This window comes from Coturnix japonica, chromosome Z (assembly GCF_054131305.1).
Source record: "Coturnix japonica strain WE chromosome Z, WE-NBRP24, whole genome shotgun sequence".
Taxonomy (NCBI): domain Eukaryota; kingdom Metazoa; phylum Chordata; class Aves; order Galliformes; family Phasianidae; genus Coturnix; species Coturnix japonica.
The window spans coordinates 29,536,983-29,553,950 of NC_140702.1; the positions used below are offsets into that span (position 1 = coordinate 29,536,983).

Genomic DNA, 16,968 nt, shown 5'->3' on the forward strand with positions numbered 1-16,968 from the left:
TATTGGATAATAAAGTGGAAGGAGACACTGTGGAAAACCTGAGCACCATTGCTGTGGTTGGAGTGCAGCAGATGATGATGGCCCATTGTGATGTCACTGGCACCATCACGCCTACGTGAGGAGCAGTGACACACGCAGCACGTCACTAGGGTGGATTGTGACGTCCTGGCCCTCAGTGCTTGTAGCCGGGACACAGAGTCTCTCTCTCAGTCTGGCTTGTGCCTACACTCCAGCCGAGCGTGTCTGTGAGGTTTGGAGCGAGCGGCAAGTCTTGCCTTGGTGCTGGTCTCGTGTTCTGGGAGCTGCTGACAGCCGCTCTCAGTGCTCGTCCCCAGAGCCACCGGAGCTTTTTCCCCGACCTGCCTGGCTCAGGCAGCCGGGGCACCCAGAAGGCCGCAGCAGCAAAGGGAGCCGGTAAGGGGACTCCTCACCCTGGGCAGCTGGGAGGGAGGGACCTGGGCACTTGGCAAGGGACGTGGGCACATGTTCCTCCTCTGCCGGGTTCAGCGAGTGACCGTGGCCTCTCTTCCTTTCCTAGTGTGACCCCTGCTGCTGCAGCAGCGGCGTGAGGAGCAGCCCCTCATCCCCTGCACTTTCCACCATCGCAGCTGGACAGCATGGCTGCTGAGCTGGATCATCGCTGCACCATTTGCCTGGACAGCATGGACAATGCCAGCTATGTAATGCCATGCCTGCACCAGTTCTGCTTTGGCTGCATCCGGCGCTGGGCCCAGACTAGGCCCAAGTGCCCACTTTGCAATGGCAGGGTGACGTCCATCCTGCACTCTGTGCGTTCTGACAACAACTTTGAGGAGTATGTTGTCAGACAGGATGGGCCAAGGGCCAGAAGAGCACCCCAAAGCCAACCAGAGGCGATGCCAACCTGGGTGTCCATTTTCCGCCAGCACCCAGCTGTGCTCCGGCCCCTAATGCCTTGGGTGCACCAGGAGGTGAGGCAGCTCTTTGGGGCTGACGACAGGGCAGCCTTTTCAGCATTCCAGCTTGCCCTCTTTGGCTTGTCGTTATATGGCCTGGATGAAAGAGCGCTGACTGTATGGCTGCTCAGCTCCCTGCAAAGCCAGGCCGCCAGCTTTGCGAGACAGCTCGTTGTCCAAGCTGTGCGGTTGTGCAGTGCAGAGGTGCAACGTCTGCTGGGCCTGGAGGCCTCCCATGCTCCCACAGGACAGGAGGGCAGACCCGCAGCTGTCCGTGGTGCAGCTACACCATCAACAGGAACTGTTGACGACAGTCTACAGCCATCCAGGAGCACCAGGGAAGCAAACACGGAAGGGGAGCTTCCTGGCCCCTCATCCTCTGCCCTTCGTGAGGGTCCCAGCCAGCCTCCATCTAGCCTGGCTCTGGTGCACAGAGTCCAAGAAGCAGCCCAGGAAGAGCCGGGGGAGGCAGTGCCAGGTCCCTCCAGTGCCAGCACAAGCAGGGAGCGCTCTGGCAGGGCGCCACGGCGAGCCCCGAAGAGGAGGAGGGCCCACACTGCTGAGGACACTGCACCTCCTGCCAAGAGGCCACCCCGCAGGCGGCGCTAGGACAGTGCCTCAGCAGCTGGCAGGAACACGGGCCACAAGCAGCCCTCAGGGGCTCGGACTGCAGCAGACCACAGAGTCGCTGAATGGCCCAGGTTGGAAGGGGCCTCAAACATCACCAGTCTTCATGCCTCCCTGCCACAGGAAGGGCCACACACCTCCATATTTATTACACCAGGCTGCCCAGGGCCCCATCCACCTGGCCTTGAACACCACCAGGACGAGGCATCCACAGCCTCTCTGGGCAGCCAATTCCAGCACATCTCCACTCTTACTACAGATCTTCCCCTTGACATCCATCCTCAACCTTCCCTCCCTCAACCTAACACCATTTCCCCTTGTCCTGCTCCTATCCACCCTTTCCAAGAGTTGATTCCCCAATAAAATTCCATAAAAATTATCCGTGTTGCCACCCGTGCATCTGTCAGCGCTGCACACAGGGCAGGTCTGACCTCTGCTGGGCCTGGAGGCCTCCCGTGCTGCTGCTATCGTTCCTTTGGGACCTCCCACAGCACACTGCAAAGGGAAATGTGCAGAGCGGAGGCACTGCTTTACTTCTAAGCATGGCACGAGCTCAGTCATCTCCACCAGTCAAGTGCACCCATGTCTTTACGCTGTCCTCTGCTTGCAACCCAAAAGGTTTCACTCCACTCCTACTATAATGCGTGCGCAATGAACAACACAGGAATGCTATCACGGTAGCAAGGTCCTACTCTACAGGAAGTGGTGATATGCTCAAATACAGCAGCTGTGGGCAGAGAAAGAAAGGAAAAAAATCTGCTTTCCTTTGCAAGGCTTCACGGAGGCAGGGATCACAGAATCACAGAATCGTAGGGGTTGGAAGGGACCTCCATAAATCGAGTCCAACCCCCCTCCAAAGCAGATTCCCTACACCAGGTTGCACAGGAGGGCATCCAGGCAGGCCTTGAGTATCTTCAAAGAAGGAGACTCCACAACCCCCCTGGGCAGCCAGTTCCAGTGCTCCGTCACCCTCACAGTAAACAAGTTCTTGTGCACATTAGTTTGAATCTTCCTATGCTTCAGTTCCAGCCATTTCTCCTTGTCCTGACTCCACCCACTGCTGAAAAATGTCTGGTCTCTCCGCTTTGCCCCCCACAACTTTAGGTATTTATAGATCTGCATCAGATCCCTGCTCATCCTTCTTTTCTCGAGGCTAAACAGATCCAGGTCACGTAGCCTTTTTTCACAGGGGAGATGCTCCGGGCCCTTCACTGTCTTTGTGGCCCTCCACTGGACTCTTTCCAAGAGATCCCTGTCTTTTTTGTACTGGGGAGCCCAGAACTGGACACAGTAGATGAGTAGATGACTAGATAAGCCAGATGAGGCCTTACCAGGGCAGAGTTGAGGGGGAGGATCACCTCCCTCGACCTGCTGGCCACGCTCTTTTTAATGCACCCAAGAACGCCATTGGCATTTGTGGCCACTAGGGCACACTGCTGGCTCATGGCCGTCCTGTCATCCACCAGACACCCAGATCCCTCTCTGCAGAGCTCCTCTCCAGCAGGTCTTCCCCAAACCTGTGCTGGTGCATGCAGTTATTGCTCCCTAGGCGCAAGACTCTACACTTGCTTTTGTTAAACCCCATCCGGTTTCTTCCTGCCCAGCTCTCCAGCTCATCCAGGTCTCACTGAATGGCAGCACAACCCTCAGGTGTGTCAGCCAATCCTCCCAACTTTGTATCATCAGCAAACTTGATGAGGGTGGCCACTATCCCCTCGTCAAGGTCACTGATGAAGGTGCTGAACAAGACTGGACCCAGCATATTATCCAGTATCCATACGTAGATATTACATCTGCTCAGTGTTGTCACTTCACAGTCAGCAGTGTCTGAGGCTTTGATCGAGTCTTCCCATGTCAACCCAGCCATGATAAATTTCCAGATCCATACAGCACTGGGGTGCCTTCAACAAAACCCATGTCTTTCTCAGAGGCAGCAGGACATGGACATACCTTCTCTTCCCACTTAGCCAGCACTGCTGCCCTGCCCTCTGCACACATTGGTGCCTTCCACACCAGGTCAAAGATGGCCCGTGGGTGGCTCTTACCTTGGGGCAGCGGGAATGATCTACTCTGCCCGGCATGCACCAGGCCTAATCCAGGCTGTATCTCCCATCTGGATTGCAGACAGGAGTGACTCTGCCCATCCAGATGGGCTCATTGTACACTACAGAGGCAGCGAGCCTGGAGCACTTGGCTTGCAGGAAAGCCTTGTGTAGCCAGGGCCAGTTCAGCATGGGGCTGCTGCAGGGCAGCTCTCCTGGCCCGTGGCGGCATGGTGGCCTCTGGGCCAGGCAGATGTTGCACCTCCCTGCTGCACAGCTGCGCAGCTCAGACAACAAGCTGTCGCACAATGCTGACGGCCTGCCTATATGGGGAGCTGAGCAGCCACACAGTCAGCGCTGCCTCGTCCAGGCCATAGAAGGACAGTCCAAAAAAGACAAGCTGGAACACTGAAAAGGCTGCCATATTATCAACCCCAAAGTGCTCACAGGAAGACATGGGTTTTGTTGAAGGCACCCCAGTGCTGCATGGATCTGGAGATGTTTGTCACAGCTGGGGCAAAGTGGGAAGACTCAGTCGATGCCTCAAGCTGCTGCAAAATGCCAACAGTGAGCAGATGTAATACAGGGAATGGAATGGACCGAGACACTGTGGAGAACCCGGGCAACACTGTAGCAGATGATGATTGCCCGTTGTGACGTCTTCTTCTTAGACCTCTTCCTCTCTGCTGTACTGTATTTCCAGAAAAAAATATTTTCTTCACAAATCCTTCTTTACATTTGTCTTGTAATGTTGGCAAATGATGTCAAAGTTCAACCTGAATTGTGTTTTGTTACTTCTACCACTATTTCACTGCAACATCAAAACCAAGCATTTAGAGGCAGGAATTTTTTTTTATAGAATCACAAAGTTGGATAGGACCAACACGATCATCTAGTCCAACCATGCACCCATTACCGTTGCTACCACAAGCCACTATGCCATATGTCATAGCTCCTCATCCAGACGCCTCTTGAACACTGCCAGGGATGGCGACTCCACCACCTCTCTGGGCAGCCATTCCAGTGCCTGACCACTCTCTGAGAGAAAAAGTTCCTTCTTATGTCCAGTCTAAACCTCATCTGATGCAACTTGTGGCCATTTCCTCGGGTCCTGTTTGTTGTCTGAGAGAAGAAGCCAAACCTCTCCTCACCATAACCTCCCTTCAGGAAGTTGGAGAGTGCAGTGAGGTCTTTCCTGAGCCTCTTCCAGACTAAAGAATTCCAGCTCCCTCGGCCACTCCTCATAAGATTAGTGCTCCAGACCCCTCACCAGTTTTGTTGCCCTTCTTTGGACACATTCCTCAATGTCTTTCTTGTAGCGAGTGCCCAAAACTGAACACAGTACATGAGGTGCAGCCTCACCAGTGCTGAGTCCAGGGGGTGATTACTCCCCTGCTCCTGTTGGCCACACAATTTCTAATGCAGGCCAAGGTGCCATTGGCCCTCTTGGCCACCTGGACACACTGTTGATTCATGTTCAGCTGAGCATCAACAAACACCCCCAGGTCCTTTTCCTCTTCACAGTCATCCAGCCACTGAGCCCCAAGCCTATAGCGCTGCGTGGGGTTATTGTGGCCAAAGTGCAGGACCAAGCACTTGGCCGTGTTGAACCTCATCCCAATCACCTCAGCCCAGCAATCCACCTTATCTAGATCCTTCTGAAGGTCCTCCCTGCCCTCGGGCATACCAACACCACCTCCCAACTTGGTGTCATCTGCAAACTCACTGATGGTACACTCAATCCCCTCGTGTAGGTTATCAATAAAGATATCAAACAAGATGGGCCCTGTCATGAGTTAGCAACACAATGCACGGTTCTTGTGCCAGGAAGATTTATTTACTTCTGTGATGAACATGATCGTAACGGTGTATCACTCACTCTCATCCTTCTAAGCAAGCCTTTTCATATTCTAAGATGTGCATTCAGTACATTTCCACTAACAATCCAGTGGCTAGAAAGCAAGCAAGTTTCGATATGGATATTGGATAATAAAGTGGAAGGAGACACTGTGGAAAACCTGAGCACCATTGCTGTGGTTGGAGTGCAGCAGATGATGATGGCCCATTGTGATGTCACTGGCACCATCACGCCTACGTGAGGAGCAGTGACACACGCAGCACGTCACTAGGGTGGATTGTGACGTCCTGGCCCTCAGTGCTTGTAGCCGGGACACAGAGTCTCTCTCTCAGTCTGGCTTGTGCCTATACTCCAGCCGAGCGTGTCTGTGAGGTTTGGAGCGAGCGGCAAGTCTTGCCTTGGTGCTGGTCTCGTGTTCTGGGAGCTGCTGACAGCCGCTCTCAGTGCTCGTCCCCAGAGCCACCGGAGCTTTTTCCCCGACCTGCCTGGCTCAGGCAGCCGGGGCACCCAGAAGGCCGCAGCAGCAAAGGGAGCCGGTAAGGGGACTCCTCACCCTGGGCAGCTGGGAGGGAGGGACCTGGGCACTTGGCAAGGGACGTGGGCACATGTTCCTCCTCTGCCGGGTTCAGCGAGTGACCGTGGCCTCTCTTCCTTTCCTAGTGTGACCCCTGCTGCTGCAGCAGCGGCGTGAGGAGCAGCCCCTCATCCCCTGCACTTTCCACCATCGCAGCTGGACAGCATGGCTGCTGAGCTGGATCATCGCTGCACCATTTGCCTGGACAGCATGGACAATGCCAGCTATGTAATGCCATGCCTGCACCAGTTCTGCTTTGGCTGCATCCGGCGCTGGGCCCAGACTAGGCCCAAGTGCCCACTTTGCAATGGCAGGGTGACGTCCATCCTGCACTCTGTGCGTTCTGACAACAACTTTGAGGAGTATGTTGTCAGACAGGATGGGCCAAGGGCCAGAAGAGCACCCCAAAGCCAACCAGAGGCGATGCCAACCTGGGTGTCCATTTTCCGCCAGCACCCAGCTGTGCTCCGGCCCCTAATGCCTTGGGTGCACCAGGAGGTGAGGCAGCTCTTTGGGGCTGACGACAGGGCAGCCTTTTCAGCATTCCAGCTTGCCCTCTTTGGCTTGTCGTTATATGGCCTGGATGAAAGAGCGCTGACTGTATGGCTGCTCAGCTCCCTGCAAAGCCAGGCCGCCAGCTTTGCGAGACAGCTCGTTGTCCAAGCTGTGCGGTTGTGCAGTGCAGAGGTGCAACGTCTGCTGGGCCTGGAGGCCTCCCATGCTCCCACAGGACAGGAGGGCAGACCCGCAGCTGTCCGTGGTGCAGCTACACCATCAACAGGAACTGTTGACGACAGTCTACAGCCATCCAGGAGCACCAGGGAAGCAAACACGGAAGGGGAGCTTCCTGGCCCCTCATCCTCTGCCCTTCGTGAGGGTCCCAGCCAGCCTCCATCTAGCCTGGCTCTGGTGCACAGAGTCCAAGAAGCAGCCCAGGAAGAGCCGGGGGAGGCAGTGCCAGGTCCCTCCAGTGCCAGCACAAGCAGGGAGCGCTCTGGCAGGGCGCCACGGCGAGCCCCGAAGAGGAGGAGGGCCCACACTGCTGAGGACACTGCACCTCCTGCCAAGAGGCCACCCCGCAGGCGGCGCTAGGACAGTGCCTCAGCAGCTGGCAGGAACACGGGCCACAAGCAGCCCTCAGGGGCTCGGACTGCAGCAGACCACAGAGTCGCTGAATGGCCCAGGTTGGAAGGGGCCTCAAACATCACCAGTCTTCATGCCTCCCTGCCACAGGAAGGGCCACCAACCTCCATATTTATTACACCAGGCTGCCCAGGGCCCCATCCACCTGGCCTTGAACACCACCAGGACGAGGCATCCACAGCCTCTCTGGGCAGCCAATTCCAGCACATCTCCACTCTTACTACAGATCTTCCCCTTGACATCCATCCTCAACCTTCCCTCCCTCAACCTAACACCATTTCCCCTTGTCCTGCTCCTATCCACCCTTTCCAAGAGTTGATTCCCCAATAAAATTCCATAAAAATTATCCGTGTTGCCACCCGTGCATCTGTCAGCGCCGCACACAGGGCAGGTCTGACCTCTGCTGGGCCTGGAGGCCTCCCGTGCTGCTGCTATCGTTCCTTTGGGACCTCCCACAGCACACTGCAAAGGGAAATGTGCAGAGCGGAGGCACTGCTTTACTTCTAAGCATGGCACGAGCTCAGTCATCTCCACCAGTCAAGTGCACCCATGTCTTTACGCTGTCCTCTGCTTGCAACCCAAAAGGTTTCACTCCACTCCTACTATAATGCGTGCGCAATGAACAACACAGGAATGCTATCACGGTAGCAAGGTCCTACTCTACAGGAAGTGGTGATATGCTCAAATACAGCAGCTGTGGGCAGAGAAAGAAAGGAAAAAAATCTGCTTTCCTTTGCAAGGCTTCACGGAGGCAGGGATCACAGAATCACAGAATCGTAGGGGTTGGAAGGGACCTCCATAAATCGAGTCCAACCCCCCTCCAAAGCAGATTCCCTACACCAGGTTGCACAGGAGGGCATCCAGGCAGGCCTTGAGTATCTTCAAAGAAGGAGACTCCACAACCCCCCTGGGCAGCCAGTTCCAGTGCTCCGTCACCCTCACAGTAAACAAGTTCTTGTGCACATTAGTTTGAATCTTCCTATGCTTCAGTTCCAGCCATTTCTCCTTGTCCTGACTCCACCCACTGCTGAAAAATGTCTGGTCTCTCCGCTTTGCCCCCCACAACTTTAGGTATTTATAGATCTGCATCAGATCCCTGCTCATCCTTCTTTTCTCGAGGCTAAACAGATCCAGGTCACGTAGCCTTTTTTCACAGGGGAGATGCTCCGGGCCCTTCACTGTCTTTGTGGCCCTCCACTGGACTCTTTCCAAGAGATCCCTGTCTTTTTTGTACTGGGGAGCCCAGAACTGGACACAGTAGATGAGTAGATGACTAGATAAGCCAGATGAGGCCTTACCAGGGCAGAGTTGAGGGGGAGGATCACCTCCCTCGACCTGCTGGCCACGCTCTTTTTAATGCACCCAAGAACGCCATTGGCATTTGTGGCCACTAGGGCACACTGCTGGCTCATGGCCGTCCTGTCATCCACCAGACACCCAGATCCCTCTCTGCAGAGCTCCTCTCCAGCAGGTCTTCCCCAAACCTGTGCTGGTGCATGCAGTTATTGCTCCCTAGGCGCAAGACTCTACACTTGCTTTTGTTAAACCCCATCCGGTTTCTTCCTGCCCAGCTCTCCAGCTCATCCAGGTCTCACTGAATGGCAGCACAACCCTCAGGTGTGTCAGCCAATCCTCCCAACTTTGTATCATCAGCAAACTTGATGAGGGTGGCCACTATCCCCTCGTCAAGGTCACTGATGAAGGTGCTGAACAAGACTGGACCCAGCATATTATCCAGTATCCATACGTAGATATTACATCTGCTCAGTGTTGTCACTTCACAGTCAGCAGTGTCTGAGGCTTTGATCGAGTCTTCCCATGTCAACCCAGCCATGATAAATTTCCAGATCCATACAGCACTGGGGTGCCTTCAACAAAACCCATGTCTTTCTCAGAGGCAGCAGGACATGGACATACCTTCTCTTCCCACTTAGCCAGCACTGCTGCCCTGCCCTCTGCACACATTGGTGCCTTCCACACCAGGTCAAAGATGGCCCGTGGGTGGCTCTTACCTTGGGGCAGCGGGAATGATCTACTCTGCCCGGCATGCACCAGGCCTAATCCAGGCTGTATCTCCCATCTGGATTGCAGACAGGAGTGACTCTGCCCATCCAGATGGGCTCATTGTACACTACAGAGGCAGCGAGCCTGGAGCACTTGGCTTGCAGGAAAGCCTTGTGTAGCCAGGGCCAGTTCAGCATGGGGCTGCTGCAGGGCAGCTCTCCTGGCCCGTGGCGGCATGGTGGCCTCTGGGCCAGGCAGATGTTGCACCTCCCTGCTGCACAGCTGCGCAGCTCAGACAACAAGCTGTCGCACAATGCTGACGGCCTGCCTATATGGGGAGCTGAGCAGCCACACAGTCAGCGCTGCCTCGTCCAGGCCATAGAAGGACAGTCCAAAAAAGACAAGCTGGAACACTGAAAAGGCTGCCATATTATCAACCCCAAAGTGCTCACAGGAAGACATGGGTTTTGTTGAAGGCACCCCAGTGCTGCATGGATCTGGAGATGTTTGTCACAGCTGGGGCAAAGTGGGAAGACTCAGTCGATGCCTCAAGCTGCTGCAAAATGCCAACAGTGAGCAGATGTAATACAGGGAATGGAATGGACCAAGACACTGTGGAGAACCCGGGCAACACTGTAGCAGATGATGATTGCCCGTTGTGACGTCTTCTTCTTAGACCTCTTCCTCTCTGCTGTACTGTATTTCCAGAAAAAAATATTTTCTTCACAAATCCTTCTTTACATTTGTCTTGTAATGTTGGCAAATGATGTCAAAGTTCAACCTGAATTGTGTTTTGTTACTTCTACCACTATTTCACTGCAACATCAAAACCAAGCATTTAGAGGCAGGAATTTTTTTTTATAGAATCACAAAGTTGGATAGGACCAACACGATCATCTAGTCCAACCATGCACCCATTACCGTTGCTACCACAAGCCACTATGCCATATGTCATAGCTCCTCATCCAGACGCCTCTTGAACGCTGCCAGGGATGGCGACTCCACCACCTCTCTGGGCAGCCATTCCAGTGCCTGACCACTCTCTGAGAGAAAAAGTTCCTTCTTATGTCCAGTCTGAACCTCATCTGATGCAACTTGTGGCCATTTCCTCGGGTCCTGTTTGTTGTCTGAGAGAAGAAGCCAAACCTCTCCTCACCATAACCTCCCTTCAGGAAGTTGGAGAGTGCAGTGAGGTCTTTCCTGAGCCTCTTCCAGACTAAAGAATTCCAGCTCCCTCGGCCACTCCTCATAAGATTAGTGCTCCAGACCCCTCACCAGTTTTGTTGCCCTTCTTTGGACACATTCCTCAATGTCTTTCTTGTAGCGAGTGCCCAAAACTGAACACAGTACATGAGGTGCAGCCTCACCAGTGCTGAGTCCAGGGGGTGATTACTCCCCTGCTCCTGTTGGCCACACAATTTCTAATGCAGGCCAAGGTGCCATTGGCCCTCTTGGCCACCTGGACACACTGTTGATTCATGTTCAGCTGAGCATCAACAAACACCCCCAGGTCCTTTTCCTCTTCACAGTCATCCAGCCACTGAGCCCCAAGCCTATAGCGCTGCGTGGGGTTATTGTGGCCAAAGTGCAGGACCAAGCACTTGGCCGTGTTGAACCTCATCCCAATCACCTCAGCCCAGCAATCCACCTTATCTAGATCCTTCTGAAGGTCCTCCCTGCCCTCGGGCATACCAACACCACCTCCCAACTTGGTGTCATCTGCAAACTCACTGATGGTACACTCAATCCCCTCGTGTAGGTTATCAATAAAGATATCAAACAAGATGGGCCCTGTCATGAGTTAGCAACACAATGCACGGTTCTTGTGCCAGGAAGATTTATTTACTTCTGTGATGAACATGATCGTAACGGTGTATCACTCACTCTCATCCTTCTAAGCAAGCCTTTTCATATTCTAAGATGTGCATTCAGTACATTTCCACTAACAATCCAGTGGCTAGAAAGCAAGCAAGTTTCGATATGGATATTGGATAATAAAGTGGAAGGAGACACTGTGGAAAACCTGAGCACCATTGCTGTGGTTGGAGTGCAGCAGATGATGATGGCCCATTGTGATGTCACTGGCACCATCACGCCTACGTGAGGAGCAGTGACACACGCAGCACGTCACTAGGGTGGATTGTGACGTCCTGGCCCTCAGTGCTTGTAGCCGGGACACAGAGTCTCTCTCTCAGTCTGGCTTGTGCCTACACTCCAGCCGAGCGTGTCTGTGAGGTTTGGAGCGAGCGGCAAGTCTTGCCTTGGTGCTGGTCTCGTGTTCTGGGAGCTGCTGACAGCCGCTCTCAGTGCTCGTCCCCAGAGCCACCGGAGCTTTTTCCCCGACCTGCCTGGCTCAGGCAGCCGGGGCACCCAGAAGGCCGCAGCAGCAAAGGGAGCCGGTAAGGGGACTCCTCACCCTGGGCAGCTGGGAGGGAGGGACCTGGGCACTTGGCAAGGGACGTGGGCACATGTTCCTCCTCTGCCGGGTTCAGCGAGTGACCGTGGCCTCTCTTCCTTTCCTAGTGTGACCCCTGCTGCTGCAGCAGCGGCGTGAGGAGCAGCCCCTCATCCCCTGCACTTTCCACCATCGCAGCTGGACAGCATGGCTGCTGAGCTGGATCATCGCTGCACCATTTGCCTGGACAGCATGGACAATGCCAGCTATGTAATGCCATGCCTGCACCAGTTCTGCTTTGGCTGCATCCGGCGCTGGGCCCAGACTAGGCCCAAGTGCCCACTTTGCAATGGCAGGGTGACGTCCATCCTGCACTCTGTGCGTTCTGACAACAACTTTGAGGAGTATGTTGTCAGACAGGATGGGCCAAGGGCCAGAAGAGCACCCCAAAGCCAACCAGAGGCGATGCCAACCTGGGTGTCCATTTTCCGCCAGCACCCAGCTGTGCTCCGGCCCCTAATGCCTTGGGTGCACCAGGAGGTGAGGCAGCTCTTTGGGGCTGACGACAGGGCAGCCTTTTCAGCATTCCAGCTTGCCCTCTTTGGCTTGTCGTTATATGGCCTGGATGAAAGAGCGCTGACTGTATGGCTGCTCAGCTCCCTGCAAAGCCAGGCCGCCAGCTTTGCGAGACAGCTCGTTGTCCAAGCTGTGCGGTTGTGCAGTGCAGAGGTGCAACGTCTGCTGGGCCTGGAGGCCTCCCATGCTCCCACAGGACAGGAGGGCAGACCCGCAGCTGTCCGTGGTGCAGCTACACCATCAACAGGAACTGTTGACGACAGTCTACAGCCATCCAGGAGCACCAGGGAAGCAAACACGGAAGGGGAGCTTCCTGGCCCCTCATCCTCTGCCCTTCGTGAGGGTCCCAGCCAGCCTCCATCTAGCCTGGCTCTGGTGCACAGAGTCCAAGAAGCAGCCCAGGAAGAGCCGGGGGAGGCAGTGCCAGGTCCCTCCAGTGCCAGCACAAGCAGGGAGCGCTCTGGCAGGGCGCCACGGCGAGCCCCGAAGAGGAGGAGGGCCCACACTGCTGAGGACACTGCACCTCCTGCCAAGAGGCCACCCCGCAGGCGGCGCTAGGACAGTGCCTCAGCAGCTGGCAGGAACACGGGCCACAAGCAGCCCTCAGGGGCTCGGACTGCAGCAGACCACAGAGTCGCTGAATGGCCCAGGTTGGAAGGGGCCTCAAACATCACCAGTCTTCATGCCTCCCTGCCACAGGAAGGGCCACCAACCTCCATATTTATTACACCAGGCTGCCCAGGGCCCCATCCACCTGGCCTTGAACACCACCAGGACGAGGCATCCACAGCCTCTCTTGGCAGCCAATTCCAGCACATCTCCACTCTTACTACAGATCTTCCCCTTGACATCCATCCTCAACCTTCCCTCCCTCAACCTAACACCATTTCCCCTTGTCCTGCTCCTATCCACCCTTTCCAAGAGTTGATTCCCCAATAAAATTCCATAAAAATTATCCGTGTTGCCACCCGTGCATCTGTCAGCGCTGCACACAGGGCAGGTCTGACCTCTGCTGGGCCTGGAGGCCTCCCGTGCTGCTGCTATCGTTCCTTTGGGACCTCCCACAGCACACTGCAAAGGGAAATGTGCAGAGCGGAGGCACTGCTTTACTTCTAAGCATGGCACGAGCTCAGTCATCTCCACCAGTCAAGTGCACCCATGTCTTTACACTGTCCTCTGCTTGCAACCCAAAAGGTTTCACTCCACTCCTACTATAATGCGTGCGCAATGAACAACACAGGAATGCTATCACGGTAGCAAGGTCCTACTCTACAGGAAGTGGTGATATGCTCAAATACAGCAGCTGTGGGCAGAGAAAGAAAGGAAAAAAATCTGCTTTCCTTTGCAAGGCTTCACGGAGGCAGGGATCACAGAATCACAGAATCGTAGGGGTTGGAAGGGACCTCCATAAATCGAGTCCAACCCCCCTCCAAAGCAGATTCCCTACACCAGGTTGCACAGGAGGGCATCCAGGCAGGCCTTGAGTATCTTCAAAGAAGGAGACTCCACAACCCCCCTGGGCAGCCAGTTCCAGTGCTCCGTCACCCTCACAGTAAACAAGTTCTTGTGCACATTAGTTTGAATCTTCCTATGCTTCAGTTCCAGCCATTTCTCCTTGTCCTGACTCCACCCACTGCTGAAAAATGTCTGGTCTCTCCGCTTTGCCCCCCACAACTTTAGGTATTTATAGATCTGCATCAGATCCCTGCTCATCCTTCTTTTCTCGAGGCTAAACAGATCCAGGTCACGTAGCCTTTTTTCACAGGGGAGATGCTCCGGGCCCTTCACTGTCTTTGTGGCCCTCCACTGGACTCTTTCCAAGAGATCCCTGTCTTTTTTGTACTGGGGCGCCCAGAACTGGACACAGTAGATGAGTAGATGACTAGATAAGCCAGATGAGGCCTTACCAGGGCAGAGTTGAGGGGGAGGATCACCTCCTTCGACCTGCTGGCCACGCTCTTTTTAATGCACCCCAGAACGCCATTGGCATTTGTGGCCACTAGGGCACACTGCTGGCTCATGGCCAACTTGTCATCCACCAGACACCCAGATCCCTCTCTGCAGAGCTCCTCTCCAGCAGGTCTTCCCCAAACCTGTGCTGGTGCATGCAGTTATTTCTCCCTAGGCACAAGACTCTACACTTGCTTTTGTTAAACCTCATCCGGTTTCATACTACCCAGCTCTCCAGCTTGTCCAATTCTTACTGAATGGCAGCACAGCCCTCAGGTGTGTCAGCCAATCCTCCCAACTTTGTATCATCAGCAAACTTGATGAGGGTGGCCACTATCCCCTCGTCAAGGTCACTGATGAAGGTGCTGAACAAGACTGGACCCAGCATATTATCCAGTATCCATACGTAGATATTACATCTGCTCATTGTTGTCACTTCACAGTCAGCAGTGTCTGAGGCTTTGATCGAGTCTTCCCATGTCACCCCAGCCATGATAATTTTCCAGATCCATACAGCACTGGGGTGCCATCAACAATAAATTAAAATAAAATAAAATAAAATAAAATAAAATAAAATAAAATAAAATAAAATAAAATAAAATATAAAATAAAATAAAATAAAATAAAATAAAATAAAATAAAATAAAATAAAATAAAATAAAATAATAAATAATCTCCTTGGATGGTTTTCAAAAACTGTATTACACATGTGTTTGGTGAGTCATCATAGTATCATTGTATGTGGCTGTGTGCAGAAACACATCCATTGCAGTCTAGTTTGAATACAAGAGAGTATTGTCAACGCTCACTAAATGAATGACAGGCTTAAAATATTTAACGTTTTGTTTTCTAGAATGTGGAAGGAGGAGACATGTGTTCTGCATGTTTTCTGTCATTTTCAGAATAGCCTTGTTAAGAGCACTATTCCCCCATTAATCACTTGGCCAGAGCTGCTTTCCCCCTCTGTCTGCACCACCTCACACAATTCCAGAAGTAGCATCAGCTCTAGACCTCAAGAAGTCTGGTTCTACCAGCAGCCTTCTGTCTGCATCCATGCATCCCGGTGTGCCATACTGAGATGCAGCATCAGCAGAACCATCTTGGACAATGTGATGTACACTGTGTCGTGCATGCTAGTCCTGAACACTGGTTACTGTGAGTATGTGAGGTTTCAGTCATTCAGAGGGCTGACTGTCAGTACCGTGTGTATCTTTTCAGAGGGACAGATAAACTTGAGCATGACTCAGGAACATTTACATGATGGATCCACTGACCATCCAGTACACAGAACATAAACAGCTGCAGAAAGGTGGCCTACTGGCCTCAGCTATTTCACTGTGATATCCAGGTAAGGGCAAGCAACATGCTTTATCCAAACTTTCTAAAGAACAAGCCACTGGAAATATCAGTCTTCCAAAGTTCATGGCTTGGTTTTCCAAGAGATTTCAGGACCATTTCTACAGGCTGTGTCACAGTGTTTCAAGCAGCTGATCAAAAAGGGCCATTGCAACCTGTTGGACTGTACCACTTATTTATGGAGAAACAACAGTTTAAACTCTACAGTGTACAGAACAGTCATCAGACTACTTAAGTGTCTGAAAACAAGTTTCTCCTCTTGAAGTTTTATAGCATTGCCTTATTTTATCCCTACTGAGGAGCACTGTATCTTCCTCTGAAGCTCTGTTGCAAAGGGGGAAAAAAAAGGAGCATATGTAGAGAGAAGAAAAAAAAATGCTCAGTTTTCTTCATTTCTATCTATTTATCCACCTTCTGTTACACTTACACTTCCCCTCCTCCTGTTCCCCACCCCCAGTCTGTTTCGAAAGTTTTTGCTGTTCTCTAAAGGTTCAAAACTAGAAGGTAAAAAAAAATAAAATTAAACCCTTTGGAGAGCTTTGGCACAAAAAGAAATGTGAATCACAGCACAAGGTGGGGGCGTTTTTCTTGTTTTGTTTGCATTAATGTGTGTCCTTTTCCACTACTGCACCTTTACAACAACAAAACTATGTAAGGTCCTTAAGGAATATCAGGGTCGGAGATGATCTGCACAGCTCATACATCTCCTTTCACACAGTTATTGTCACCTAGAAGGTATGTGCATAATATTCTAGGCCCTATCTGAAGAGCAACGATTTATTTCAGTAACTTTATTTTTCAGATCTTACTCTGAAAATATATGAAAGCAAAGTAGCACTGGATCCCTAGCTCAGGAAAGGTCCTAGCTGCTAACCAAATACAGAGAGTTAAAAGCCACAGGCAGACAAAGAAGAAGCTGTGAAGTTGGAGGAAGTAGCTGCTGGAAGGTGAACCAGTTTCAAAATGAATGGTGACCCAGTCACCTCAAAGGAGATCAGTTCACACACAGCACTGAAGAGATGTTTTATGAAAACAGCTTCAGTAAGGTGGGGAAGAGCAGAGTGCACTGGCTAATTAGTAAGTACAAAGGAAGGAGAATGGAAAATGATGTTCAGACATTGCAATGTACACTTTGTTATACTGCTTAGAAAACTGGGAGGCACTTAGTTCTCCTCCATTAAAGAAGGATGCTACAGATTCACAGTCCTTTCTGAATCAGGTCTGCTATTCACCATAACCCTGACAGAACTTGGGAGAGACTGCAAGGCAACCAAAGGTACACAGGTCGTTCTTCTATTTATTTCCGTGGAAACTAGAACAACTAGAAAGAGCATAACAGTGTTTGACAGGGCGCATTCTCAGCTATAGAACACTATTTTGCAATACAGTTGCCATCATTAGCTGTGCTTTTTCACCAGTGATGAACAGGAGCCTGCATGCTGTGCACATAAACACCTCACAAGCAGAGGTGGCCCACAGTTGATGTCACCACTGCTGAAATGCATCAC

The 16,968-nt window shown here is 52.5% G+C and overlaps 3 protein-coding genes across 3 annotated transcripts; all 3 read left to right on the forward strand.

The window, feature by feature from the left end:
• The first annotated feature begins 574 nt into the window (after positions 1-574).
• Positions 575-1,572, forward strand: LOC146753867 (uncharacterized). Its single transcript, XM_085528379.1, has one exon. It carries the CDS (start codon positions 618-620, stop codon positions 1,542-1,544), a length of 927 nt encoding a protein of 308 aa, XP_085384505.1. The 5' UTR covers positions 575-617; the 3' UTR covers positions 1,545-1,572.
• Positions 1,573-6,158: 4,586 nt separating this feature from the next.
• Positions 6,159-7,156, forward strand: LOC146753868 (uncharacterized). The gene has a single exon (XM_085528430.1). The coding sequence runs from the start codon at positions 6,202-6,204 to the stop codon at positions 7,126-7,128; it is 927 nt and encodes a 308-aa protein (XP_085384556.1). The 5' UTR covers positions 6,159-6,201; the 3' UTR covers positions 7,129-7,156.
• A 4,586-nt stretch (positions 7,157-11,742) lies between these two features.
• LOC146753869 (uncharacterized) lies at positions 11,743-12,740 on the forward strand. Its single transcript, XM_085530280.1, has one exon. It carries the CDS (start codon positions 11,786-11,788, stop codon positions 12,710-12,712), a length of 927 nt encoding a protein of 308 aa, XP_085386406.1. The 5' UTR covers positions 11,743-11,785; the 3' UTR covers positions 12,713-12,740.
• The last annotated feature ends 4,228 nt before the right edge of the window (positions 12,741-16,968 follow it).